The following is a 23333-nucleotide window of genomic DNA, read 5'->3' as shown; positions in this document are numbered from 1 at the left end:
AGCCAATGCATATAATCTGCCCATATCCACACATCAACCTGACCAACCGGAACGAGACACAGAAAATACCTCTGATGACTGGCATACAATAGGCCTACCAGGAGAGATGGAAGTAGAAGTTGAGGATGAAGTTATTCCAGACAAGAACCAAGAGCAAGACTTGCTTGAAGCCAGCAAGATTTTTGATCACCTAATGATGGATCTGGGTATCGCTGTTGACGTTTCCTCTTCAGAGGTTCTCTCAAGAGTTGCTAATAAATTGAAAGGAGAACGGAGCTCAATGAGTGACCAAAAGACTGCCCAACATTGGTTGCAATACTTTGACATGGTTGCCATCCTAAAGAAATTCATAAAAGCTGAATGCACAGGGAATTGGATGTTGCATCTTGCGGCAGTAGAGGATGTTACCTTTTTTTGCAGCAGCAGGGCACAATCTGTATGCCAAATCAGCATATCTGTATCTGCAAAAGATGTGCCAACTTGACAAGACTCATCCTAATGTATACACAAGCTTCATGAATGGTTTTCACGTTGTTGGGAGAGGCGATCGAGTCTGGGCAGGCCCATGTACTGATCTCGTAATTGAGCAAGTGCTAATGAGAAGTGTCAAAACAAGTGGTGGGTTGACGAGAGGCAGAGGTATGACCGAGGTCCCACGGCTGACCTGGATATTGGGGATGCCATCTTGTGCCCAGGTCAATTTTGCTATGCAAGAGCTCACTGGTGTAAACTACAACACCAGTGAGCAGCACAAAGATGCATCCAAGTCCAGACAACAACGGGACACAGCAGACACCTACAAATTAATTGAAGCCTTCAACGAATGGGATCCATTCGGTAGTGAGCCATCCCTGCATAACATTGTGAGCGGTGTTGCTGCACATGACAAATTGAATGTCAACAAGGCAAGATCTGTAGGCCAGACTATACTCGAGTCAATGGTTGGGAACAATGTGAATGATTACTCTTTCAAAAGGAAAAATCAAGCAGTCACACTCGGATCCAAGACAACTGGTGTCATCGATGGAGAACCAGTTCAGGTGGATCCACAATTGCTTTTCCAGCGACTGAGTGTTATCGCCATCCGTGAAGAGCAGGAAGATCCAGCAGCTTTGTTTAAGTACGAGCTTTGCAGTCATCCCATAGCATTATTTGACAATGTTGGGCTTCCTAGAGAGCCAAAGCAGGACAAGGTGATGCCCTTTGGGAGATGGTGAAACTGGATCAGACAGATCCCACCGGTGATGATCTACATTACGTGCTTGATGGTGGTGCACTCTTGCAATGTCTACCGTGATCAAGAGGTCTAACCTTTGAGAGCATATGTCATATGTATGTCACATATGTGACAAAGCGGTATGGAAAGGCAACCATTGTGTTCGATGGTTATGAAGATGGGCCCGCCATCAAAGATGCTACACACTGCAGACGCACAGGCAGCTCCATAGGACCAAATATTATATTTACAGGAGAGACTTCGCTGAAGAAAAATGAGTTTCTGGGCAACAAAGTAAACAAACAAAGGTTTCTTAATATGCTAAGTTCTTTACTTGAGAAGGCGGGCTGCACAATGATTCATGCCAAAGGAGATGCAGACATTCTGATTGTCAAGACAGCAGTCGAGTCAGCGAAGGTTGTCAACACCGTTCTTATTGTTGATGACACAGATCTGCTAATCCTGTTATGCTACCATGGAGATGCAATTGAGAAAGACCTATTATTGAAACCTGAAATAAAAGTGAACACCAAAAAGCACAAGGTGTGGAACATAAAGAAGACACAGGAGATCTTGGGAAAGATAATCTGTTCCAGACTACTCTTTGTACATGCATTGCTTGGATATGACACAGCATCAAGAGTTTTTGGTATCGTCAAACCAGTAGCCCTAAAACAAGTCCAGAACAATGTTTATTTCCAGCAACTTGCTGACCTGTTCACAAAAGATTAAGAGGGTGCTGCAAAGAAAAATATAATTGATGCAGGAGAGAAAACCCTAGTCTACATCTATAATGGCAAGAAGGGTGAAAGTATAGATGTTATGTGGTACAAACGTTTCTGTGAGAAGGTAGCAAAAAGCAGAACATTCGTGGAGCCTCAGACATTGCCACCAACATCTGCTGCTACACAGTATCATAGTCTGCGAATATATTTTCAGATTCAGACTTGGAAAGAGACTGCTGGACAATTAAAACCAGAAGAATGGGGAGGGAAGATCGCTGATGGCCAATTACTGCCAGTACAGACGCATTCCTCCGCTGCACCAGAGAAGTTGACCAAGATATTCAGGTGTAACTGCAAGACCGGGTGGAGCACCAGCAGATGCACCTGCAAGCGTATTCCCATTGACTGTACATGGATGTGTGGGGTGTGTAAAGGTGGAGATTCATCTCGGGTGGAGATAGATGACAGCCTTGATACTGATTGATGTTACCTGAAAATTCATTAAGAACACTAACCACATTACCGATTAGCAGTGAAAACCTGTGTTAAATGTATCTTATCATCTTGATTGGGTGTCACCGCTTTAATTATTTCAGGTATTGCTTGTTGCTGCTTCAGTTAATTTTTCATACTTGCTTTTATATGACTTTATTGTTTGTATCAGGCACATGGATGCAAAGTTATCTGACATTTTTGATTTTCTCTAATTGCTAAAAGCTAATATGCATATTTTATGCAAGTTGTATTCATAATATGGGTTTGGATACTTGTTCCTTATATGGAAAACAATAGTGAAAATTAGAAATTTCTCTAATTCCTGAAGCTAATTTGCATAATATGCAAATTATATTCAAAATATTAATTTGCAAATGTGCCTATCATGTTCATTGACCTTGAAATCATGGGTTTGGACACTTGATTTGCTTCAATTGGGTACTTAATGCAAAGTTATAGCGAAAATATGAATTTTCTCTTCTGGCGGAAGCTAATTTTCATATTATGTAAATTACACTACTTTCCCATGCTAGGATTTTTTTAGGACTTTTAGTATGGCGATTAGGGGGTCTTACTGAAATGCACTACAGTGGAAATGATTCTTTTGCAATTAGTGGTGGGTGAAGACTAGCCACCACTAACTAATTTGACTGGACGAGCTGGCGCTTATGACCCACAGACACGAACTCACCTTTATATATGTGGTGAATTGAAGGTCGTGACGTGTGATCACATGTTGCCCGGCTCGAGCACAGAAGAGATAAAGCTGAGGTTCGGCTCGGCCGCGCGGATTGTCCCTGGGGCATTGTCGTTTTATGTCGGCGGCTCACTTGGTGCTCATTGAATGGTGAGAATACTGATTGATATATAATACTGATTTATTTTGCGGTGATTAGTTGCGCGTGTGTACCTTGCTGCTTATGTACTCCATGCTGCGTCTGTATTTCCTGGTGTGCCCGTAGAAGCGGCTTCAATCAAATGGAATAAAGCCTACACTCTGAAGGTTCTTCTCTCGTCCTCATTTCAATTTATTCCATTTGGGTTTCTCGGCTCTCTCAACCAACGATGGACAAGATCTACAAACCAGAGAGGTTCGACGCAGACCCAAACGCGACTGACTCAGAAATGAAATGGTCGCATTGGTTCCGTTCCTTCTCACACTATCTGACCATCATCGAAGAGGGAGCTGACAAATTGGCCGCCCTCGTGAATCATGTCTCGCCCGGCGTATACAGGCTCTTCTCGGAGTGCGACACTTACGAAGCAGCGATCGACGTGCTGCAGGCGCTCTACGTGAAGCGCAAGAATGGGGTATACATACGACATCTTCTCAACACACGCAAGCAAGCAGCCGGGGAGACAATCGATCAGTTCCTGCAAGCTCTGAATCAGCTGGGAAAAGACTGCAGCTTTCGGGCCGTAAGCGCCGAGGAACACCGAAAGGAAGCGATCCGGGAGGCATTCATCCAAGGACTTAGATCAGCCCACATACGGCAACGCTTACTAGAGAAAGCGCAACCCACTCTTGAAAAGGTAGTCGATCAGGCTCGAGCGATGGATACGGCACAGCAGCAATCTGAGTCATTTGGGACACCGATGCTGCTAATGAACGCTGCTACGGTGGGAACTCAAGGAACCCCACTGGCACAGACACAGCCAGACACAGGGGATGGAGAAACACCCGAGGAGCCGGATACCCAGGCCACGTCAAACTCCTCAGCAACTGCTCCGGTTGGTAAATGCTTCTTTTGTGGGTACAAAAGGCACCCTCGTCAAAAATGCCCCGCCAGAGATGCCACATGCATGAATTGCGACAAGAAAGGGCATTATGCCAGGGTATGTAAATCTACTCTAAGGAGAAATAAACCCACTTCTGCGGCTCTCTACTCGCAAAATAAACTAACTGCAGCCTCCCCGGGGAATCTATCCAAGGCTATCATCAACGTACGAATCAACGGGCATATGGCTGAGGCACTGATTGATACCGGTAGCTCTGAAAGTTTCGTCAACAGCTCGCTAGTGAAGGGCAGGAAATGGAAAATCCACCCGACAGACAATACGGTATGCATGGCCGCCACATCACTACAGTCCCGCATACGAGGGTACTGCAATGTTGAATTGGACGTAAAAGGGTACACGCATCGGGATGTAAGGGTACTGGTGCTTCGTGATTTGTGCGCAGACGTAATTCTGGGTCATAATGTCCTCAATCAGCACACGAGCGTCAAAATACCCTTTGGAGGAAGCAAACCTCGTCTAATTTTAAATGCCTTGACTACCGCAGAGGTAACGTCCCCCCAGCTGTTCGCTAACCTGTCGCCGGTCTACAAACCGATAGCGATCAAATCGCGGCGATATACCACTGCTGACATGAATTTCATCACTTCAGAAACCAAGCGATTACTGGAAGAAGGAATTATAGAACCGAGCGATTCGCCATGGCGCGCACAGGTGTTGGTGACCAGCAGTCAGAACCATAAGAAACGAATGGTTGTCGATTATTCCCAAACGGTCAATCGCTTCACCCAACTCGACGCCTACCCCCTGCCGCGCATAGACGAGATGGTCGAACGCGTGGCCAATTATAAGATATTCAGCACCATCGACTTGCGAAGCGCCTATCACCAAATTCCCATCCGAGAGGAAGACAAACCTTACACTGCATTCCAGGCAGGTAGGCGCCTCTTCCAATTCAGGAGAATTCCATTCGGTGTCACGAATGGAGTAGCTTGCTTCCAACGGGTTATGGACGACATCATCTCAGATGAAAACCTCAAAGACACTTTTGTTTACGTGGACAATGTCACAGTGTGCGGTAGGGATCAGGGGGAACATGACATGAATCTGGACAGATTCTTGAGCATTGCTAGAAAATATAATCTGACTCTCAACTACGAGAAATGCGTATTCTCGGCAAGGTCAATTGACCTTCTCGGCTACACGATAGCCGACGGCACGATTAAGCCTGATCCTGAGCGATTGCGCCCACTTCGTGAGCTACCCCCACCTCAGGACCTGCAGACAATGCGCCGGGTGATCAGCATGTTCGCTTACTATGCGAGATGGATTTCGCAATACTCAGAGAAAATACATCCCCTAGTGCATTGCAAAAACTTTCCACCAGATGCCGCTGTTGTAACAGCTTTCCACAACCTCAAAGACGATATCAGTAATTCCGTGGTATTATCGATCGATAGCTCGGTGCCCTTCGTGGTGGAAACAGATGCTTCTGATCACGCGATAGCTGCTACGCTTAATCAGTCTGGGCGACCCGCCGCGTTCTTCTCGAGAACTCTCTCTGGAAGCGAGCAGAGACACTCGGCAATAGAGAAGGAGGCGTACGCCATCGTCGAAGCGCTGCGTAAATGGAGACATTATTTACTGGGAAACCACTTCACGCTCGTTACGGACCAACGATCCGTGGCATTCATGTTTGATGGGAAAAATAACGGGAAAATTAAGAATGAAAAAATTATGAGATGGCGGATAGACCTAGCCTGCTATAGTTACGACATTGTTTACCGGCCCAGGAGGGAAAACCCTGCTGCAGACACCTTCTCGCGGGTCTACTGCTCGGCGGCAATCAGTCGCGCTTTGCAAGACCTCCATGTGTCTCTGTGCCACCCGGGGGTAACCAGAATGGCACATTTCGTACGCAGACAGAATCTGCCCTATTCTATTGAAGATATTAAACAAATGAATGCTTCATGCCCTGTTTGTGCTGAACTAAAACCCAGATTCTATGGTGCGGCTTCTGGCAGACTGATCAAGGCCACTTCTCCCTTCGAGAGACTAAACATTGACTTCAAAGGGCCCCTGCCGACCGAGACAGACAATAGATACATATTCACTGTTGTTGATGAGTATTCAAGGTTCCCTTTCGCATTTCCGTGCTCGGATATGACCTCGGGCACTGTCGTGAAATGTCTGTCTGACCTCTTCGCTATGTTTGGGAAACCTTCGTACATACATTCAGACAGAGGGCCGTGTTTCATGTCGGCCGGGCTAAAACAATTCCTATTAGAGCACGGCATCGCAACTAGTCGAACGACGGGTTACAACCCACAGGGTAATGGTCAGGTGGAACGGTATAACGGGGTCATTTGGAAAGCCGTAACTCTGGCGTTGAAATCAAGAGGACTGGGCCCCGAGCGGTGGGAGGTTACCCTTCCCGACGCTCTGAATTCCATACGCTCTTTGCTCTGCACGTCCCCCAATGCAACTCCTCACGAACGAATGTTTACTCACCAGCGACGTTATGTTGACGGCCAATCGGTGCCCAACTGGCTAACCCATCCCGGAACAGTGTTCATGAAACGCCCGGTACGACAAAGCAAGTATGAACCCATGGTGGAAGGGGTCGAACTCATCGATACTAATCCAGAATACGCTCATGTCAGGCTCCCGGATGGCAGGGAGACTACTGTGTCGGTTCGTCATTTGGCTCCCTCAGGCACTCCTCCCGCAGGTACACCACCATCTGGCACACCTCCCTCTGACATCCCTCCCCAGGTGTTCCCCCCCCCAGGGACTCCACCCGAGAAAGGTGACGACGGGGCTACCGCGTTCCACCCGGGAGCGATTGGAGAGTCATCTCCGGCACGAGTCGAGGCTCACCAAGAGGATCGGAAGCCTCCCTCAAGTGAAACCGCCATCTACTCCCGGAGAGGCCGACGAATAATACCCCCTCGCCGACTCAATCTGTAAAGGGGATTATCGGCATCCTCGATGCTCATGCTCCTATGTGCTCCTTATATCATATATCGATGCTCATTTCCATGCTCCTACAACTCAAAATAATCCTCACTGCTTGGCATGTACGCTTCTGTAGTTTAGATAGTTCGCATTGCTTGAAATGTATACTCCTGTAGCGCTGAAGTAATCATGGTGCGTTAGCTGGGCCTCTAGTTACATTTTAAAGACGGGGAGAATGTGGTGAATTGAAGGTCGTGACGTGTGATCACATGTTGCCCGGCTCGAGCACAGAAGAGATAAAGCTGAGGTTCGGCTCGGCCGCGCGGATTGTCCCTGGGGCATTGTCGTTTTATGTCGGCGGCTCACTTGGTGCTCATTGAATGGTGAGAATACTGATTGATATATAATACTGATTTATTTTGCGGTGATTAGTTGCGCGTGTGTACCTTACTGCTTATGTACTCCATGCTGCATCTGTATTTCCTGGTGTGCCCGTAGAAGTGGCTTCAATCAAATGGAATAAAGCCTATACTCTGAAGGTTCTTCTCTCGTCCTCATTTCAATATACAGGATGGGGCAGAGAAACGGGCGATTTTAAAAACTCAGTAATTCAATAAACATTTTGTATTTGCCAAATTACAAATTTGCCATCTTAAAGTACATAGTGACATTTATTTCTTGAAGATCACATCCTCAAGGTGACTTTTGTCTCTGCAAGGCATTCCTGTAGTCTTCCATGCATGTTTGCCATGATGCAGCGTAGCATCTGCAAATACATTCCGGCAATTTTTTTTTGATGATATGATGTAAATGGCATGATGTGGACAGGAGGATGTAGGGTGACGTAGTCGGGTGACATGTAGTTTTCCCATTATACCGGAACCCAGAAAATAGGTTTTTAAAATCTCCTGTTTCTCTGCCCCATCCTGCATAAAGATTAGTCCATGACAGTCTACCATGGAAAATGACATCATTTCATGCATTAAATCGCTCCAAGCTCATAATTTGAAAACTATAGCACCTACAAAAACGATGTACACAGCGATTTTTACGTAAAGATCAGGCATTCAATGATATGAGTGAGGAAAGTGAAAAAACATTTGAGCGCTTTATCGTTGATGAACCATTGTGGCCTATTCCAAGTCAAGGCATTATTGAGCATGCCAAACAAAATGGCAGCTAAAAACCTCAGCGAGCTGACAGAGGGCTGACCAAGATGGTGTGCCACCATCTTGGCACACCATCTTGGTGAGGGGTTTTTTTGTGATGAACACCCCCTAAATTATCTTCAAAAGAGGTGTTTCAATTTACCCAAGCACCTAATTTTCATTCATGCACTCCCTTGGAGTTACCTTAGTATGCATGCAAAGATTCGGGCCACTAGATTCATGTTAAACTCGCACTGACATTTCTTATTTTAGATAAACACATCGTTCTTCAGAAATTTTATGGTCTATGGGGCATGTATGTCATGTTGAATTATAAAGTGCAAGCAGGAGTACCTGGCATTGCCCTGTTTGTTTTTTTGTGGGGTCCTAAAACTCCCCGACACCCACAAAGAATTGGGATTATTTAACGTTACCTTTTACATCACTACAAAGGCTTAGGCACCATAGAGCGATTAAAAAAAAACAAACAAAAAAAATCCAACTTTTTGCACTGATGAACCTTGGAAATTTTAACAAAAACCCATTCAACCACCTCTGAGAAAAAATGGCGACACACACAGACAAACACCTCATAGTATAGGTGTGACCACTTCTGACCTCTACATCCACCCTGGGTATTACCTACTGATATGTACACTGAAGACATGGTAACATTGAAAATTTTCTACCTGATGGGTTGTGCAATCTCCTCAAATTGGGCCCTCTTGTGGAATAGCACCCCAAACGAATGAACATGAAGTCAAAAATTCAGAGTGAATGATAAATCTATACAAGTATGAAGGAGAATCAAATTCTCACAGAACATAATCTTGAATTTACCCTGTTCCTCTTGCCATATTACCTCCATCAGGAATTGGACCGCACATTGCCCATTCAGATGCCCTACTTTATGCAAAGCTCTAGTGACACGTCTGTCCTTGATGGTAGCTTGCGGGTGACTTGGCTCGGTCATTCCTCAACACTAGTTGAGCTGGACGGTATCATGATCCTCACCGACCCTATGTTCAGCAAACGGGCATCTCCATCATTGTGGTTTGGTCCTTCGCGTTACCGTGATGCACCTTGTGATGTGGATCAGCTTCCAGAGAATGTGCGTGCTGTGGTTATAAGTCATAATCATTACGACCATCTGGATTACAACACGGTTATTAATCTCAACCAGCGCTTTGGAGATAAATTGCATTGGTGTGTACTTGTGGTACTTGTGAAACTATAAATAAAAACTCCTCCCCTCAATTTATATTGTAAAAATGAACACTGGATAATTTTATAGCAAAAGTAAATTTGATTACATGATGGAGAAAAATTATATTTGACGATTTGTTGAGTTATTGTGCTTCCTTGTGTTTGTACGTAGGTTTGTGCCACTGGGGTTGGCTTCTTGGATGCATGCCTCTCACTGCAAGACAGTGACCGAACTTGACTGGTGGCAAAGTGAATTATTACCTGGAACTTCAGTGTCTTTTGTCGCCACACCTTGCCAGCACTGGTCCAGGAGGACTATCTCCGATGAAAACCGAACCTTGTGGGCAAGCTGGTGCATCCTAGGTCCTAAGCACAGGGTCTTTTTTGCTGGAGACACCGGGTACTGCTCGGGCTTTCAGGAAATTGGCCATTTGTATGGCCCCTTTGATATCGCCTTGATCCCAATTGGAGCATATGCCCCACGGTAATCTGGAATATCGTGTCACCTAAATGTTTGTTCAGCCCTTTATGGCCTGCAGTGGAAACACTTGTTCAAAGAAGTTTCAGATTTATTTTTTTTAATGATGTGTAGAACACTGATGCAAAGCTTCCATTATTTCATTTCATGACAGTGTCACATGTACATTCTAACACATGTCCCAGTCTTCAAATTAAAGTCAGAGTCTAACATACATGTACCAATTGGCAGATTTCCATTTTTTGTCTTTACATTGGTTATTTCTGTTTAATATTCTTTCTGATAGCAAAAATATCATGCTAATGAAGGAGTGCAAGTTGAATGACAGTTTTTTTTTTCACTTTCACATGAAATATCTGTTGTTTAATTTCTGCCTTTATGGGACTGTTAAAAAAAAAATTCTGTTAAATTTTCTTCCTTTCCCACTGGCATGTCTGTGTTAGTGTTACAAGTGCTTCTCTCCCCCTCTATCCCCTTGGCTGCAGATGGTTCTTGAAATTTCAACATCTGGACCCAGAAGAAGCAGTTCATGTCCACCAGGATGTGTTGGCCAGACACTCACTGGGGATTCACTGGGGAACCTTTACCTTGACGGATGAGGTGGGCTCCCACAGGGGTGCATGCATCTTCTTAAGAAATTTGTGATCTTCCAGTGTTATAAACTCTTCATTATTGGGTGTTGGGTTATATACATGAGATATCAACCTATTACATAGTGGTGACGGCACCCTAAGTTTGGATTATTGGCAGAAATTAATTTTGTTTGTGAAAGATCAAAACCTCTAAGATATCTGTCTGCATGATATAATCTGGGAGGTATTTGCTCTTTTTACGATTCCCAAGCTGTCTGAGCTTTTACTACTATTTTGTCCTTTATCAGTCCCAATTAATCATCCATTTTTGTGGGATTAAACGAGGGGGAAGTTTGGCCCAAGTCTTTCCTGAACCTGCGAGACAAGCCTAATGTTCAACTGAAGCTGACTTTGGTAGGAATTTGTAATTTGTTCACGGTGCCTGTGATAACTTCCTTCTTATTTGGAAAAAAAACTGTAGGATGTTTGATGTCCACCAACTAATGTGAGGACCTGTGTCCCAAGTTTACCATCCATTTGAGGGATGGGGCACATTGTGATTCAGTAACAAGGAGCAGGGAGAGGTGAGAGGGCAGGAGGAACGAGACCAATATAGAGCTGGGAAACAAAAACTGCAGTGCGACCAACCTCACTACAGTGAGCAGGAAGCAGACCATGAGATAGTTTCCTGTCAAAAATATCACGGTTTTAGATGGAGGATTATTTGAGATGGTGATGAACAGCTGTCTTGAAGACCTGGAGGGAAGAATTAGATTGAAGAGAATGTGGAAGTTGATTCCATGGGTGGAAAAAATTAAAAAGAAAAAAAAAAGAAAAAGAGGAACAAATGAGTGGAAGTGAGCAGTGATTCTTGATTTTGGGAGTTTCACTATTATAAGGCAAAAATACTTGGGAGAAAGGGAGCAAAATCGAAGCATGTAAGGTCAAAAACAGAGCTCGGAACGACGACCTAACTATCCCAGCCCGAGACGAGTACGCCGGACTTCACCAGGGACACAAATTCAACACTTCAATTCACAACAAGGTAAGGTTTGGCAGCACAGAAAATTGGACGAAAACACAACCAGCAACACAGGATTGAAAATAAAACAGTAAAACGTGTAATGTATATGGTCCAGGAAACTTAGCTTTGTTGAACTGGAGGAAGGAACTCATGAACCAGCAACGCACGTGGAGAAACTCGGAACCAGAAGTGATACTGGAATTTATACTTTATTACCTCCTATTATCTCTGATAGATTTTAATGTATACTTTATTACCTCCTCCAAATGCTTTATCTACCGCTCTGTCCAATGTGGTTATGAGTTTGTCATGTGGAATGTTCGTGTATAATGTAGAAAAATCATGTTGATAGACGTTTAGCTTTATCCTTGTTATTGATGTTGTGGATACTATTCAATTACATGTTTGGGATTATCAATGATCCAGAATTTTTCAATACCAGAATAAAACCTCACCTTTTCCAAAACCTAAAAAAAAATTAGTTTCATCACCCCTGTAATACTACCTGACAATGGTTTCAAACTGCATCTCAACTTGCGATGATGAACCTCATCTGACGTTGGTGTTTGTGCATTTTTGGGATCTAGTAATTGAATGGTAATTTATGGTGTTTATCTGGAACTAACAGTCTTCTTACTTTTGAGTGATTTGCATGGTGTTGTATCAATTCTATTTTATTATCGTGAATTATTTTGTAGGTCTTTGTGAATCCAGTCTGGAAGCCCAATTCTTTGAAAAGTATTTGAATGAACAATGTTTTGTATATAAATGCAATATTATTATTTGCTTTGTCAATTGGAACAACAACCTATTGTGTTTGAAGCTGTTTTAAATAATCACCTGTCTCCAGATTGTTTAACAATACCTTCAGATTATTGATTCAAACTTTTCTTTTCAAATCAAAAATTCTGCTTTTCACATGTTTCTTTACCTCCTCCAACCATAAAGCTATTTGTGTGTTTTGGTACTTTGTGTTTATCAATCTCTTCTCTCATCCATTCCATTAGTTCTATCATTGTAAGTTCCATTGATTTATTCAAGTTAATAATTCTGTTTTCTTGATAATTCGGTCCTTTTGTAAGTAAGGCACATGATTTTCTATCTTTCACTATTCTGACATCACCTGTGTTGATGTGTTTATGATGTGGATCTTTAAATAATCATTATTCACAATTACAATGATGTGTGTTATTGAACCATTCATCTACGTCTATAGATTGTACTGTTTCCTTATACTGCAGTTGAAGATCTTTCCCCTTATTGCATTTCCCAAAGTGTACACAACCATTGGGGCTCTCTCTGTTGTATTGTTTCTGGAAGTTTACTCCACACTTCCTTCTGTTGTAGTATTTTCGCTATATTGATCATTTCCACCCCTTTGTTATCAAACATCATTTTCTCCACCACTGAAGGTGGACAGAGCTTGTGTTTTCACCCCTATTTGTCTGTGAGCAGGATACCTCAAAAAGTAATGGATGGATTTGGACGAAACTTGGTAGACCAGTTGGGTGTGTGACAAGGATGAATTGATTCGATTTTGGTTCAGGTCCAGATCCCGATCCGGCCTATCAATGGGATACAAAACATAAACTGTTCAGCCTGGTGGAGAGCTCGTCGGAGTGCCATTCAGAATTGATCTTAATTCAACTGCTGTTAAGTAATCAAATGTTTGATTCGTTCTGACCAATTCTGTTGTGATGTGTCTGGAACTGGACATTCATGGCCATAATTATGTACTCTGTGTCTTTGAGAGTCTCATGATAAAGTGTTAAAAACCAGAGGGTGTTCTGTTTAGGCCATTATGTTGTATGTATTTATCATTATATATTTTATTCAATCCATATGGGTATACAGTTCTTAATTTTTTAAACCCAGAAAAGTTATCTACGTTTATGTAATTGTGTGATTGTTTTAGCTTACATACCATCCTTTTTACAGCCGTGAGGGCTTACCTTCTCGACAGCCTGAACACTGAAGCTCACATTTTTGCAGTATCCATAAGTAAAGTGATGAGTGAGTAGTGGACAACTAGTAGTTACATTGCGCTGTTATATAATTGGCTATTCTGTCCTGTGTCTTCTGTCACACTTATTACAGTGCGGCGACATCGCGCTGTTATATAATTGGCTATTCTATCCTGTGTCTTCTGTCACACTTATTGTTGGGTGTGATGTGGGTGGAGATTGCCGGGTGGATTGTGGGCAGGGTTAATGCGGAAGAGAGATGTTTTTTGTGCTGAATTGTTTTCTGTGTGACGCCGGAAGTTGATTTTCTGAGCAGGAAGTGATAATCTTCCTATTCCGTTAGTTGTTGACGCGCAGCGTTGTAATTCTCATTCTTCATTGTTTTTCACCAGAAGTGTTTTTAAAACATCTTGTGGAGGTGATTTCTTCCTCTTTTTTTGTGACAGAAGTGGTTATTACAGCGCAGCGACATCGTGCTGTAATATCGACATCGTGCTGTAACATTATATAATTGGCTATTCTGTCCTGTGTCTTCTGTCACACTTATGGCCGCATACGTCCCTTTGATCTGAGGGCTATAAATAGAAATTTGTCCAACGTCACAACTCTTCCCATCATGCATGCGAATTCACCGTGTCCACATTTAAATTTTATAACTGCAAAATTGTTTCATCATTCTTAACCTTTACTGCCCCCATCCGTGTGATATCGAAGTATTCGCTTCTTGTTTTATCTGGATTTCTCGTACTGCTTGTGTGTGCATTCATTCTTGCATTACATTTCTGCATTGTTTCACCAACATATTGCATCGCACATTTGCTACAAGTCAATAAATAAACTAAGTTTAAAGCCGCTGTCACACCTTAACGTTTTAGCCAGCGTATGCCGACGTATGAAAAATTTGGCGAATACGCTGGCACACGTCGAATACATTATAGGTAAGTTTTGTAAACGTTAAGAGCACGCTGAAGCATGCTGGCATACGTCAAAGTAGGCCGTGCTCGTCGACAAATTTTGTGCATGCACAAAATTTGTCGACGTGATCGGCGTATGACTCGCACGTTCCGCATACGCTGTCCATAAGACGTGTCCACACACGTTCTGCATACGCTGTCCATAAGATGTGTCCACACACGTTCCGCATACGCTGTCCATAAGACGTGTCCACACACGTTCCGCATACGTTGTCCATAAGACGTGTCCACACACGTTACTTGTAAGTTACTCATAAGTCGAAATCTTCTCTTCTTCTTCTTTCGACTGCTCCCGTTAGGGTCGCCACAACAGATCAACCGTCTCCATTTCGCTCTATCCTCCATATCTTCCATTGACACTCCAACCACCCGCATGTCCGCCCTCACCGCATACATGAACCTCTTCTTGGGCCTTCCTCTTCTCCTCCTGCCTGGCGGCTCCATCCTCAGCATCCTTCTCCCAATATACTCCACTTCCCTCCTGTGCACATGTCCAAACCATCTCAATCTCACCTCTCTCACTTTGTCTCCAAACCGTCCTACCTGCGCTGTCCCTCTAATATACTCATTCCTTATCCTGTCCATCCTCATCACTCCCAACGAGAATCGCAGCATCTTTAACTCTGCCACCTCCAGCTCTGCTTCCTGTCTTTTTGTTAGCGCCACCGCCTCCAAACCATACAACATAGCTGGTCTCACTACCGTGCTGTATACTTTCCCATTCACTCTTGCAGCTACCCTTCTGTCACAAATCACTCGTGCAACTCTTCTCCACCCACTCCATCCTGCCTGCACTCTCTTTTTCACTTCTCTACCACACTCTCCGTTACTTTGGACAGTTGATCCCAAGTATTTAAACCCATCCACCTTCCCCACCTCAACTCCTTGCAACCGCACCATACCACCACCCTCCCTCTCATTTACGCACATGTACTCCGTCTTACTCCTACTGACTAACATTCCCCTTTTCTCCAGTGCGTACCTCCACCTCTCGAGGCTCACCTCAGCCTGCTCCCAACTCTCTCTACAGATCATGATGTCATCCGCAAACATCATAGTCCATGGAGACTCCAGTCTGATCTCGTCCGTCAACCTGTCCATCACCATTGCAAACAGGAAAGGGCTCAGAGTCGATCCTTGGTGCAATCCCACTTTAACCTTAAACCGGTCCGTCATTCCTACCGCACACCTCACCGCTGTCACACTGTCCTCATACATATCCTGCACGATCCTCACATACTTCGCCACAACTCCTCTCTTGGCACCCTATCATAAGCTTTCTCTAAATCCACAAACACAAAAGTGAACTCCTTCTGGCCTTCCCTATACTTCTCCATCAACATTCTCAAAGCAAACATCGCATCAGTGGTGCTCTTTCCTGGCATAAACCCATATTGCTGCTCACAAATCATCACCTCTCCTCTCAACCTTGCTTCCACTACCCTTTCCCACAACTTCATGGTGTGGCTTAACAACTTTATCCCTCTGTAATTTCCACAGCTCTGCACATCACCCTTGTTCTTGAAAATCGGAACCAGTACACTTGATCTCCACTCCTCCGGCATTCTCTCACTTTCCAAGATTTTATTAAACAATCTGGTGAAAAACCCCACTGCCATTTCGCCTCAGCACTTCCATGCCTCCACTGGTATATCATCTGAGCCAACCGCCTTTCCACTTGTCATCCTCTTCATAGCAGTCCTCATTTCATCCTTACTGATCTACCCCACTTCCTGATTCACTATCTCCACCTCTTCCAACCTTCTCTCTCTCTCTCATTTTCTTCATTCATCAGCTCCTCAAAGTACTCCATCCACCTTCTCAACACACTCTCCTCGCTCGTCAGCACATTCCCATTTGCAACCTTTATCACCCTAACCTGCAGCAAATCCTTCCCAGCTCGGTCCCTCTGTCTTGCCAATCAGTATACATCCTTTTCCCCTTCCTTTGTATCCAACTTCTCATACAGCTTGTCATATGCCTTTTTCTTAGCCTTTGCAACCTCTCTCTTTGCCTTTCGCCGCCACTCCTTGTACTCCTGCCTACTTTCTTCATCTCTCTGACGATCCCACTTCTTTTTCGCCAACCCCTTCTTCCTTATACTTTCCTGTACTTCCTCGTTCCACCACCAAGTCTCCTTACCTTCCTTCCTCTGTCCAGATGTCACACCAAGTACCTTCCTAGCTATCTCCCTCACCACTTCTGCTGTTGTTGCCCAATCATCCCACCCATCTTTACCACCATCCAACACCTGTCTCACCTCCTCCCTAAATTCCATACAACAGTCTTCCTCCTTCAGCTTCCACCAGCTGGTCCTTCGTTCAGCCCTCACTCTCTTCCTCACCCTCACCTCCAAAATCATCCTGCAGACCACCAATCGATGCTGTCGAGCTACACTCTCCCCTGCCACCACCTTACAGTCTCTAATCTCTTTCAGGTTGCATCTCCTGCTTAAGATTTAATCCACCTGTGTGCACTTTCCTCCACTCTTGTATGTCACCCTGTGTTCCTCCTTCTTCTTGAAATACGTATTTACCACTGCCATTTCCATTCTTTTTCGCAAACTCTACCACCATTTGCCCTTCCACATTTCTCTTGTTTAGAGAGAAATGTGGAAGGGCAAATGGTACTTTTAATGGTGGGCAATGTGGAAATGTGGAAGGGCAAATAACGGTGGGCTTGCGTTATTCGTGCGTTTTCCGTAGGCTCTTATCAATGAAAACTTCGACTCACAAGTCGAAATACGTCGAGGTAATGTCGAGCGTACCCGAAACTTATTTCTAACCTATGTGTAACGTATCTCCAACACATATTGACGTATGTAGACGTATTTGACGTCTTCCGGACGACCACAGAACTTACTGAACGTGTTTCTAACTTACAGCTACTGTATAATGGCGTATTGGCAGCGTTTAGGGGAATTGGTATATAAAAATGGGGTTCACAGGAGGAACTCGTCAGTGTTCCAGACTCCATAGTGAGCAGATGTCCATATCATCCGAGAGATGGAGGATCCGGAAAGGCTGAGACGAGAATATCTACTAGCTGTCCTCCAACATCAACATGACCTCATCGATTTGACACTGTACCAGTTGCGTGCCAATAGAGCCAGGAGAAGAAGAGGTGAACGGAGGAGAAGGAACTGGGTGAGACCATGGAATGGGAGGCGACGGCAGTTTGGCATGTATGACCAGCTCATGGTGGAACTCCGTAGCGAGGAGTTCTTCGAAGTTTTCTTCGGCATAACGGTGATGTTGACACTTCGATGTCGAGTGCGGTTATGATTTGAATCGTCGAGCGGCAGCCTTTTAATAGGCTACGCCACGTGATCATCGGCGATACGCTGCGTGCGCTATGCATAAGTTAGACTATAGTTGGGCATAAGTTGTGAACGCCAACAACACGCGAAGCATTCGCTGGTATAAGTTATCCAGAAGACAACGAAACGTTCTGTGTACGTTATGCATACGTCCAACTCGTTATGAATACACTATTATACGCCCAAAAGTGAAAAAAATAGTTCAGCGTACGCCAGCGTTTTAGATAAATTTTGATACGTTGCCATACGCTGGCTAAATCGTCAAGTAGTGGGGCAACTTAGCTCAATATAGCATAACAATTGTGCATTTTGTGAGGAAAGCACCAAATTTGGCAGACGAGTAGCCTATCATATTATGAACAGATTTGGATATTGGGCCATCTCAAAATTTTTGATGGCAGTGGAAAATGGCTTCCACAGCCATCAGCAACTGAATTTGAGATGGCCCAATATCCAAATCTGTTCATAATATGTTAGGCAACGAGTGTGCCAAATTTGGTGCTTTCCTCACAAAATGCACAATTGTTATGCTAAGTTGCCCCACTAAAGGTGTGACAGGGGCTTAAGGTTTTACATGTATTTAATTACATGTTTTGTTTTTTTTTTAACTTGTAAGATTTAGCCAGAAGGTTTCAGCTCAGGAGTCATGAAAACCTGCACTGCTGCTCTTCCTCTCTTTGCCCTTTTCACCCTAATATTAGCCTGAGATCATCTTCCATATGTTTGGAAGTCAGCCAACATCACTGCATTCCACAACCAGAGTTGGTGTCAAAGCCACCCAATGCTCGCCTGTTTATACATTTATCGTTTTTAAAAGACTCGTCTAATAATTCATATTTTTTTATAAAGCATTGCAGTGAAGTATAATTTTAAAGCAATATATGTATTTGTATATTGTAATCAGTAACAAGAGCTAAAGTGAGCACAATATATGCCCGAACAAGAAGGTATATACAGAATTGTGCTACGACATGGAAAACAGCATCCTGGTTGCCATGGCAACCACTTTAAATGACGAACTATGTCGCGACACACAGGCTCCACAGTCTGTACCTATGTACCAAATATGAAACGTGAAAGTTGAAAACTTTGGGAGTTAGAGTGTGGACAGGAACAGACGGACGGACGACCGGTATCACATAATACGCCCCGATATATATATATATATATATATATATATATATATATATATATATATATATATATATATATATATATATATATATATATATATATATATATATATATATATATAAAGCCTGGTGTTGGCTTAGTGGTTAGGGTGGTGGTGGCTTGGGATCCCAGGGTCCTGAGTTCAAGCCCCGTAGGCTGCTGAATTAACACCAGGGGGTTGACTCAGCCTGTCATCCTTCTGAGGTCGGCGAAATGAGTGCCAGTGTACTGGTCCTGGTGTATGCCCCGGTTAGAATAGGTGTACCATATCCCTGTGTGTCGTAAGAGGCGACCAGGGTTGGCGTCAGGAAGGGCATCCGGCCATAAAACATTGCCTCAAGAAAAAGCCAAACCCAAAAAGAAAAAGCCAAAAAAAGCCAAAAAATGGCTGTAAAAACGGTCTATATATATATATATATATGTATGTGTGTATATATATATATTTATATATGTGTATGTATATATATATATATATATATATATATATATATATATATATATATATATATATATATATATATATATATATATATTTATGTATGTGTGTATATATGTGTATATATATATATGTATATATATATATATATATATATATATATATATATATATATATATATATATATATATATATATATATGTGTATATGTGTATATATATATATATGTATATATATATATATATATATATATATATATACATGTGTATATATATATGTATATATATATATACATGTGTATATATATATATGTATGTATATATATGTATGTATATATATATATATATATATATATGTATGTATATATATATGTATGTATATATATATATGTATGTATATATATATGTATGTATATATATATATATATATATATATATATATATATATGTATGTATGTATATATATATATATATATATATATATATATATATATGTATGTATGTATGTATATATATATCGGGAGTATAAAAAATAGTGTGGTAGATAAAAACATTCGAAAGTAAAAACTAACTTGCATCAAAAACTTTAACATTTTCACGCTCACGCTCACACCGGGGGTATTGCTCTTGCTCTCTGTTCTTCGAACAGGCGAGCTAAAAATGGTGCAAGATCAGATCTCCTTAACCACAGACAAATTAGCTTACGTCCAATCAGCAAGGTCATGGAATCAATCATCGAAATTGACATAAAATAATTTATTTTCTCCACCAGCCTCATCTCAGATCAATTCGGATTCAGACCTGGTCACTCTACCTTGGACATATTTCTACTCTCCCAACAATTGATGGAGGCCTTTTTCATTTTTTTTATTTGTGTGCAACCTCTTTTGGGGGTGCAGCTGTGCCACTGATGCAGTGCCCACTGTTACCAGGAGGCTGGTACTCATTTTGCCAACCTCGGAAGAATGACAGGCTGAGTCAACACTACTTGGTGTTGATTAAACAGCATGACACGGGCTCTAACTCAAGCCCCTGGGATATTAAGCCAGCCACCCTAAAGCATGAGTCACATTTGCTCTACGACTCGGATATGGCGGCCATACCCCTCCTGAATTGACAGAAACGTGCGGCGGCCGCAGAATTTCTGAGGTGGCCTCAGGATGGCCCTATGCCGTATGGCTATCTTTTACAGGCCGTAGGAGTCTCCATGGAATTAAAGCACGGAGTTATAGCTTTTTTCATTTCAAGGTTGGCCGTAGCAATTCAACAAGCCATAGCCATGATGTAGAGTGTTCCACGTCGACCGTACATAGGCGTACGGTGGGCTTGCGTTATTCGTGCGTTTTCCGTAGGCTCTTATCAATGAAAAATGAATTTTGCCAACCCCCAAAAAATTACAGCGGCCGCACTATTTCCACGTTTGCCTAAGGGCCCCCCTGTGGTCGCCTTGCGGGCACCTTGAGGCTACCTTGCATCTGCCTTGAAAATTCTATGGCCGCCGCAGGGACGCCCTAAGGTCACCGTGCGACATCTAATCAAAGACCCTACGGCACCCCCACGTTTTCGGTCTCCACAATTTCTAAATACCCCGTGCGGCTACCCAAAAAAGAAAAACATATGTGACTGCTATATTGTGTGACTGGAAATACTGCGGCCGCCCTATAATTGCTAGTGGCCGTAGATTTTTTAGACCCTACGGCCGCCGAGCCAAATGTGACTGAAGCATAACCGCTAAACCAACATCAGGCTTGATGGAGGCTCTCATTGTCAGACATGAGATCAGGGTCGTCTTTCTGGACATATCTCTAGCTTTCGATACAGTCTGTCATCATACCTTGCTCTCCAAACTGTCTGCCTATGGCATCCAAGGTTAAATCCACTCTTGGATTATTGACTTCCTCCACTCTCATTGTCAACATGTGGTTCTCAGCGGAATCCTTTCTTCTCCTCTCCATGTCAAGACTGGAGTGCTCCAAGGCAGTGTTCTCGGCCCCATCCTATTCCTAACCTTCATCAATGATCTCTCTGACTCTAGAAAATCCTCTATCTCTTTGCTGATGACTCTTCCCTATGCCATGACATCCCTTGTCCTGACAGGCAGGCAGCAGCCTCTTCCCTCTCTTCAGACCCTGGAAAAATCACAAACTGGTCAAACACTTGGAATATGTATTTTAACACTGTGAAATTCCACACACTCAATTTCTCTCTCCAAAAGGACCGGACCGCAAACCCCCCTCATCTACTTTCTCAACAACCTACTCAAAGAAGGTCAGTCATTGAAACTCTTTAGTCTCACTCTCAGCCATGATCTCTTTTGGGCAAGCTACATTTCAAAGTTGGCTTCCAAAGCCAGTTGCCGACTGGGCATCCTCCGTCGTACAAATTCCTTCCTTGGCACACCTGAGCTCCGATCCACCAGCAAGATTTTCATCTGCAGCTTGATGGAATACTGCTCTCCCCTCTGGGTTGGTGCCCCTGCTTCACACCTTGCTCAGCTTGATGCCATGGAAACCAAGGCCTTCGAGATTATTGGAATCTCTCGCGATGAAGCTGAGTCCATGGGCCTATCACTTCGCCATCGCTGACAGATTGGTGGTCTCTCTGTCTTCTTCCACCTTGTTTCTGGTCTTGCATCCTCTGCCCTCTCTGTGCTTTGAATCCCCCCCCCCTCCACTCCTCAGGTATTTGCAGGATGTGCACGGTCCACCAACAACCTTTTCTCATGAACCTGCCAAAATCCAGAACCACTGCCTGCATCCACTCATTTGTTAGTCTTTTTTTCCCCTCCTGCAGAACCACCTGCCATACTCTTTTCAATCTCATTCTTCCTGCAGGTCTTCAAGACAGATGTTCACCACCATCTCAAATGATTCCCCATCCAAAACCATTATCTTTTCTACATCCATTAAACCATCCCCTACATCCAACCCCTCCCAAAATTTTACTTTTGCATCCATCTTGTCCACACCTTGCATTCTCATCCCCTCATCATTACCTGCATCCCTTGTTTGTCAGTCTCTATCTTCCCTCTTGGCCCTGCTGTTGGCATTTCCCCCTTCTCCAGCTGTTCTTTTTGCGATGTTGTGTCCTGATCCATCCTGTGTTATAGCTCTTCCATGAGCCTTGACTATGTCGAGAAAAAAAGGTCACATCATTTCAGAAACAGGAAGGGAATGGGGTGGGGGTGGGGGCAATTATATGCTACGACATTGTAGCAAGAAATGGGATTGAAGAGTATGATATATCATCTACCATACTATTTTACAGAGCATCATTTCTGCCAAAGCAGTGTTTTTGGCAAAGTTTATAATCTGAAATGGGTTACCACTCAGCTGTGTACACAGGAATTTAAAATTTCTTCAAGGTGGCAGCGATAACTCACCCACTCTTTGTGAAGGACACTGGGATATTTAACATATACCAATTAATGTTATTGGATGGATCAACCAGTTTAGCGTCAATCCGAAGGATGGTGCACACATCGATGCCTTGCCATGCCATCAAAACACCAGGTTAACAGTTTATAGCTGGGCCAAGATTCCAACCCAGGCTCAACAGCTCAGAGGCAGGTGTGCACTGTGCATACCTCTCGGCTATCCTGCCAGTTCTGGGATTGAAATATTGCTTTGATTTGTCCTGTAAGGAATGTGATTTGTCTTCAGCTCAAGTTGTTATTACTCGCACCACGGCCGGTGTTACTACGACCCGGTCTGCATGTTTTTGCTCTTTCGGCAGAATAACTGGACAATTAAGGTACCAAGAATCACCAAATTTAGCACAGAGCTTCTTATTGTGAATGTCTCAGACAAGTTCAACTTTGAGTTCACAAGGAAAAATATTAAAATAAAAATTAGTATAGAACTGTATTTACTCACATCGTGCCACGCAATAGTATAGGTGAGCACCTGG

At 43.3% G+C, this 23333-nt stretch overlaps 1 protein-coding gene across 13 annotated transcripts in view; it reads left to right on the top strand.

The window, feature by feature from the left end:
- The window catches only part of NAPEPLD (N-acyl phosphatidylethanolamine phospholipase D), a 40755-nt gene that overhangs the window by 15634 nt on the left and 1788 nt on the right, over positions 1–23333 (top strand). For 8 of the 13 annotated variants that reach the window (XM_085895006.1, XM_085895002.1, XM_085895000.1 and 5 more), the window contains 3 exons: positions 9151–9485; positions 9658–9969; positions 10449–10563. In XM_085895006.1, coding sequence (XP_085751132.1) covers positions 9178–9485; positions 9658–9969; positions 10449–10563 — 735 coding nt within the window. In that variant the 5' untranslated portion in view covers positions 9151–9177. Of the gene's footprint in view, positions 1–693; positions 3284–3398; positions 7670–9150; positions 9486–9657; positions 9970–10448; positions 10564–23333 lie in introns of those variants that run through there. The other 5 variants (XM_085895003.1, XM_085895005.1, XM_085894994.1 and 2 more) reach the window with 3 other exon arrangements.

The sequence above is a fragment of the Eptatretus burgeri genome, chromosome 9 (genome assembly GCF_056783735.1).
Source record: "Eptatretus burgeri isolate ZD-2024b chromosome 9, Ebu_testis_v1, whole genome shotgun sequence".
NCBI lineage: Eukaryota > Metazoa > Chordata > Myxini > Myxiniformes > Myxinidae > Eptatretus > Eptatretus burgeri.
Note: the sequence above shows the minus strand (reverse complement) of the source record. Positions and strands in the feature narration are given on the sequence as shown.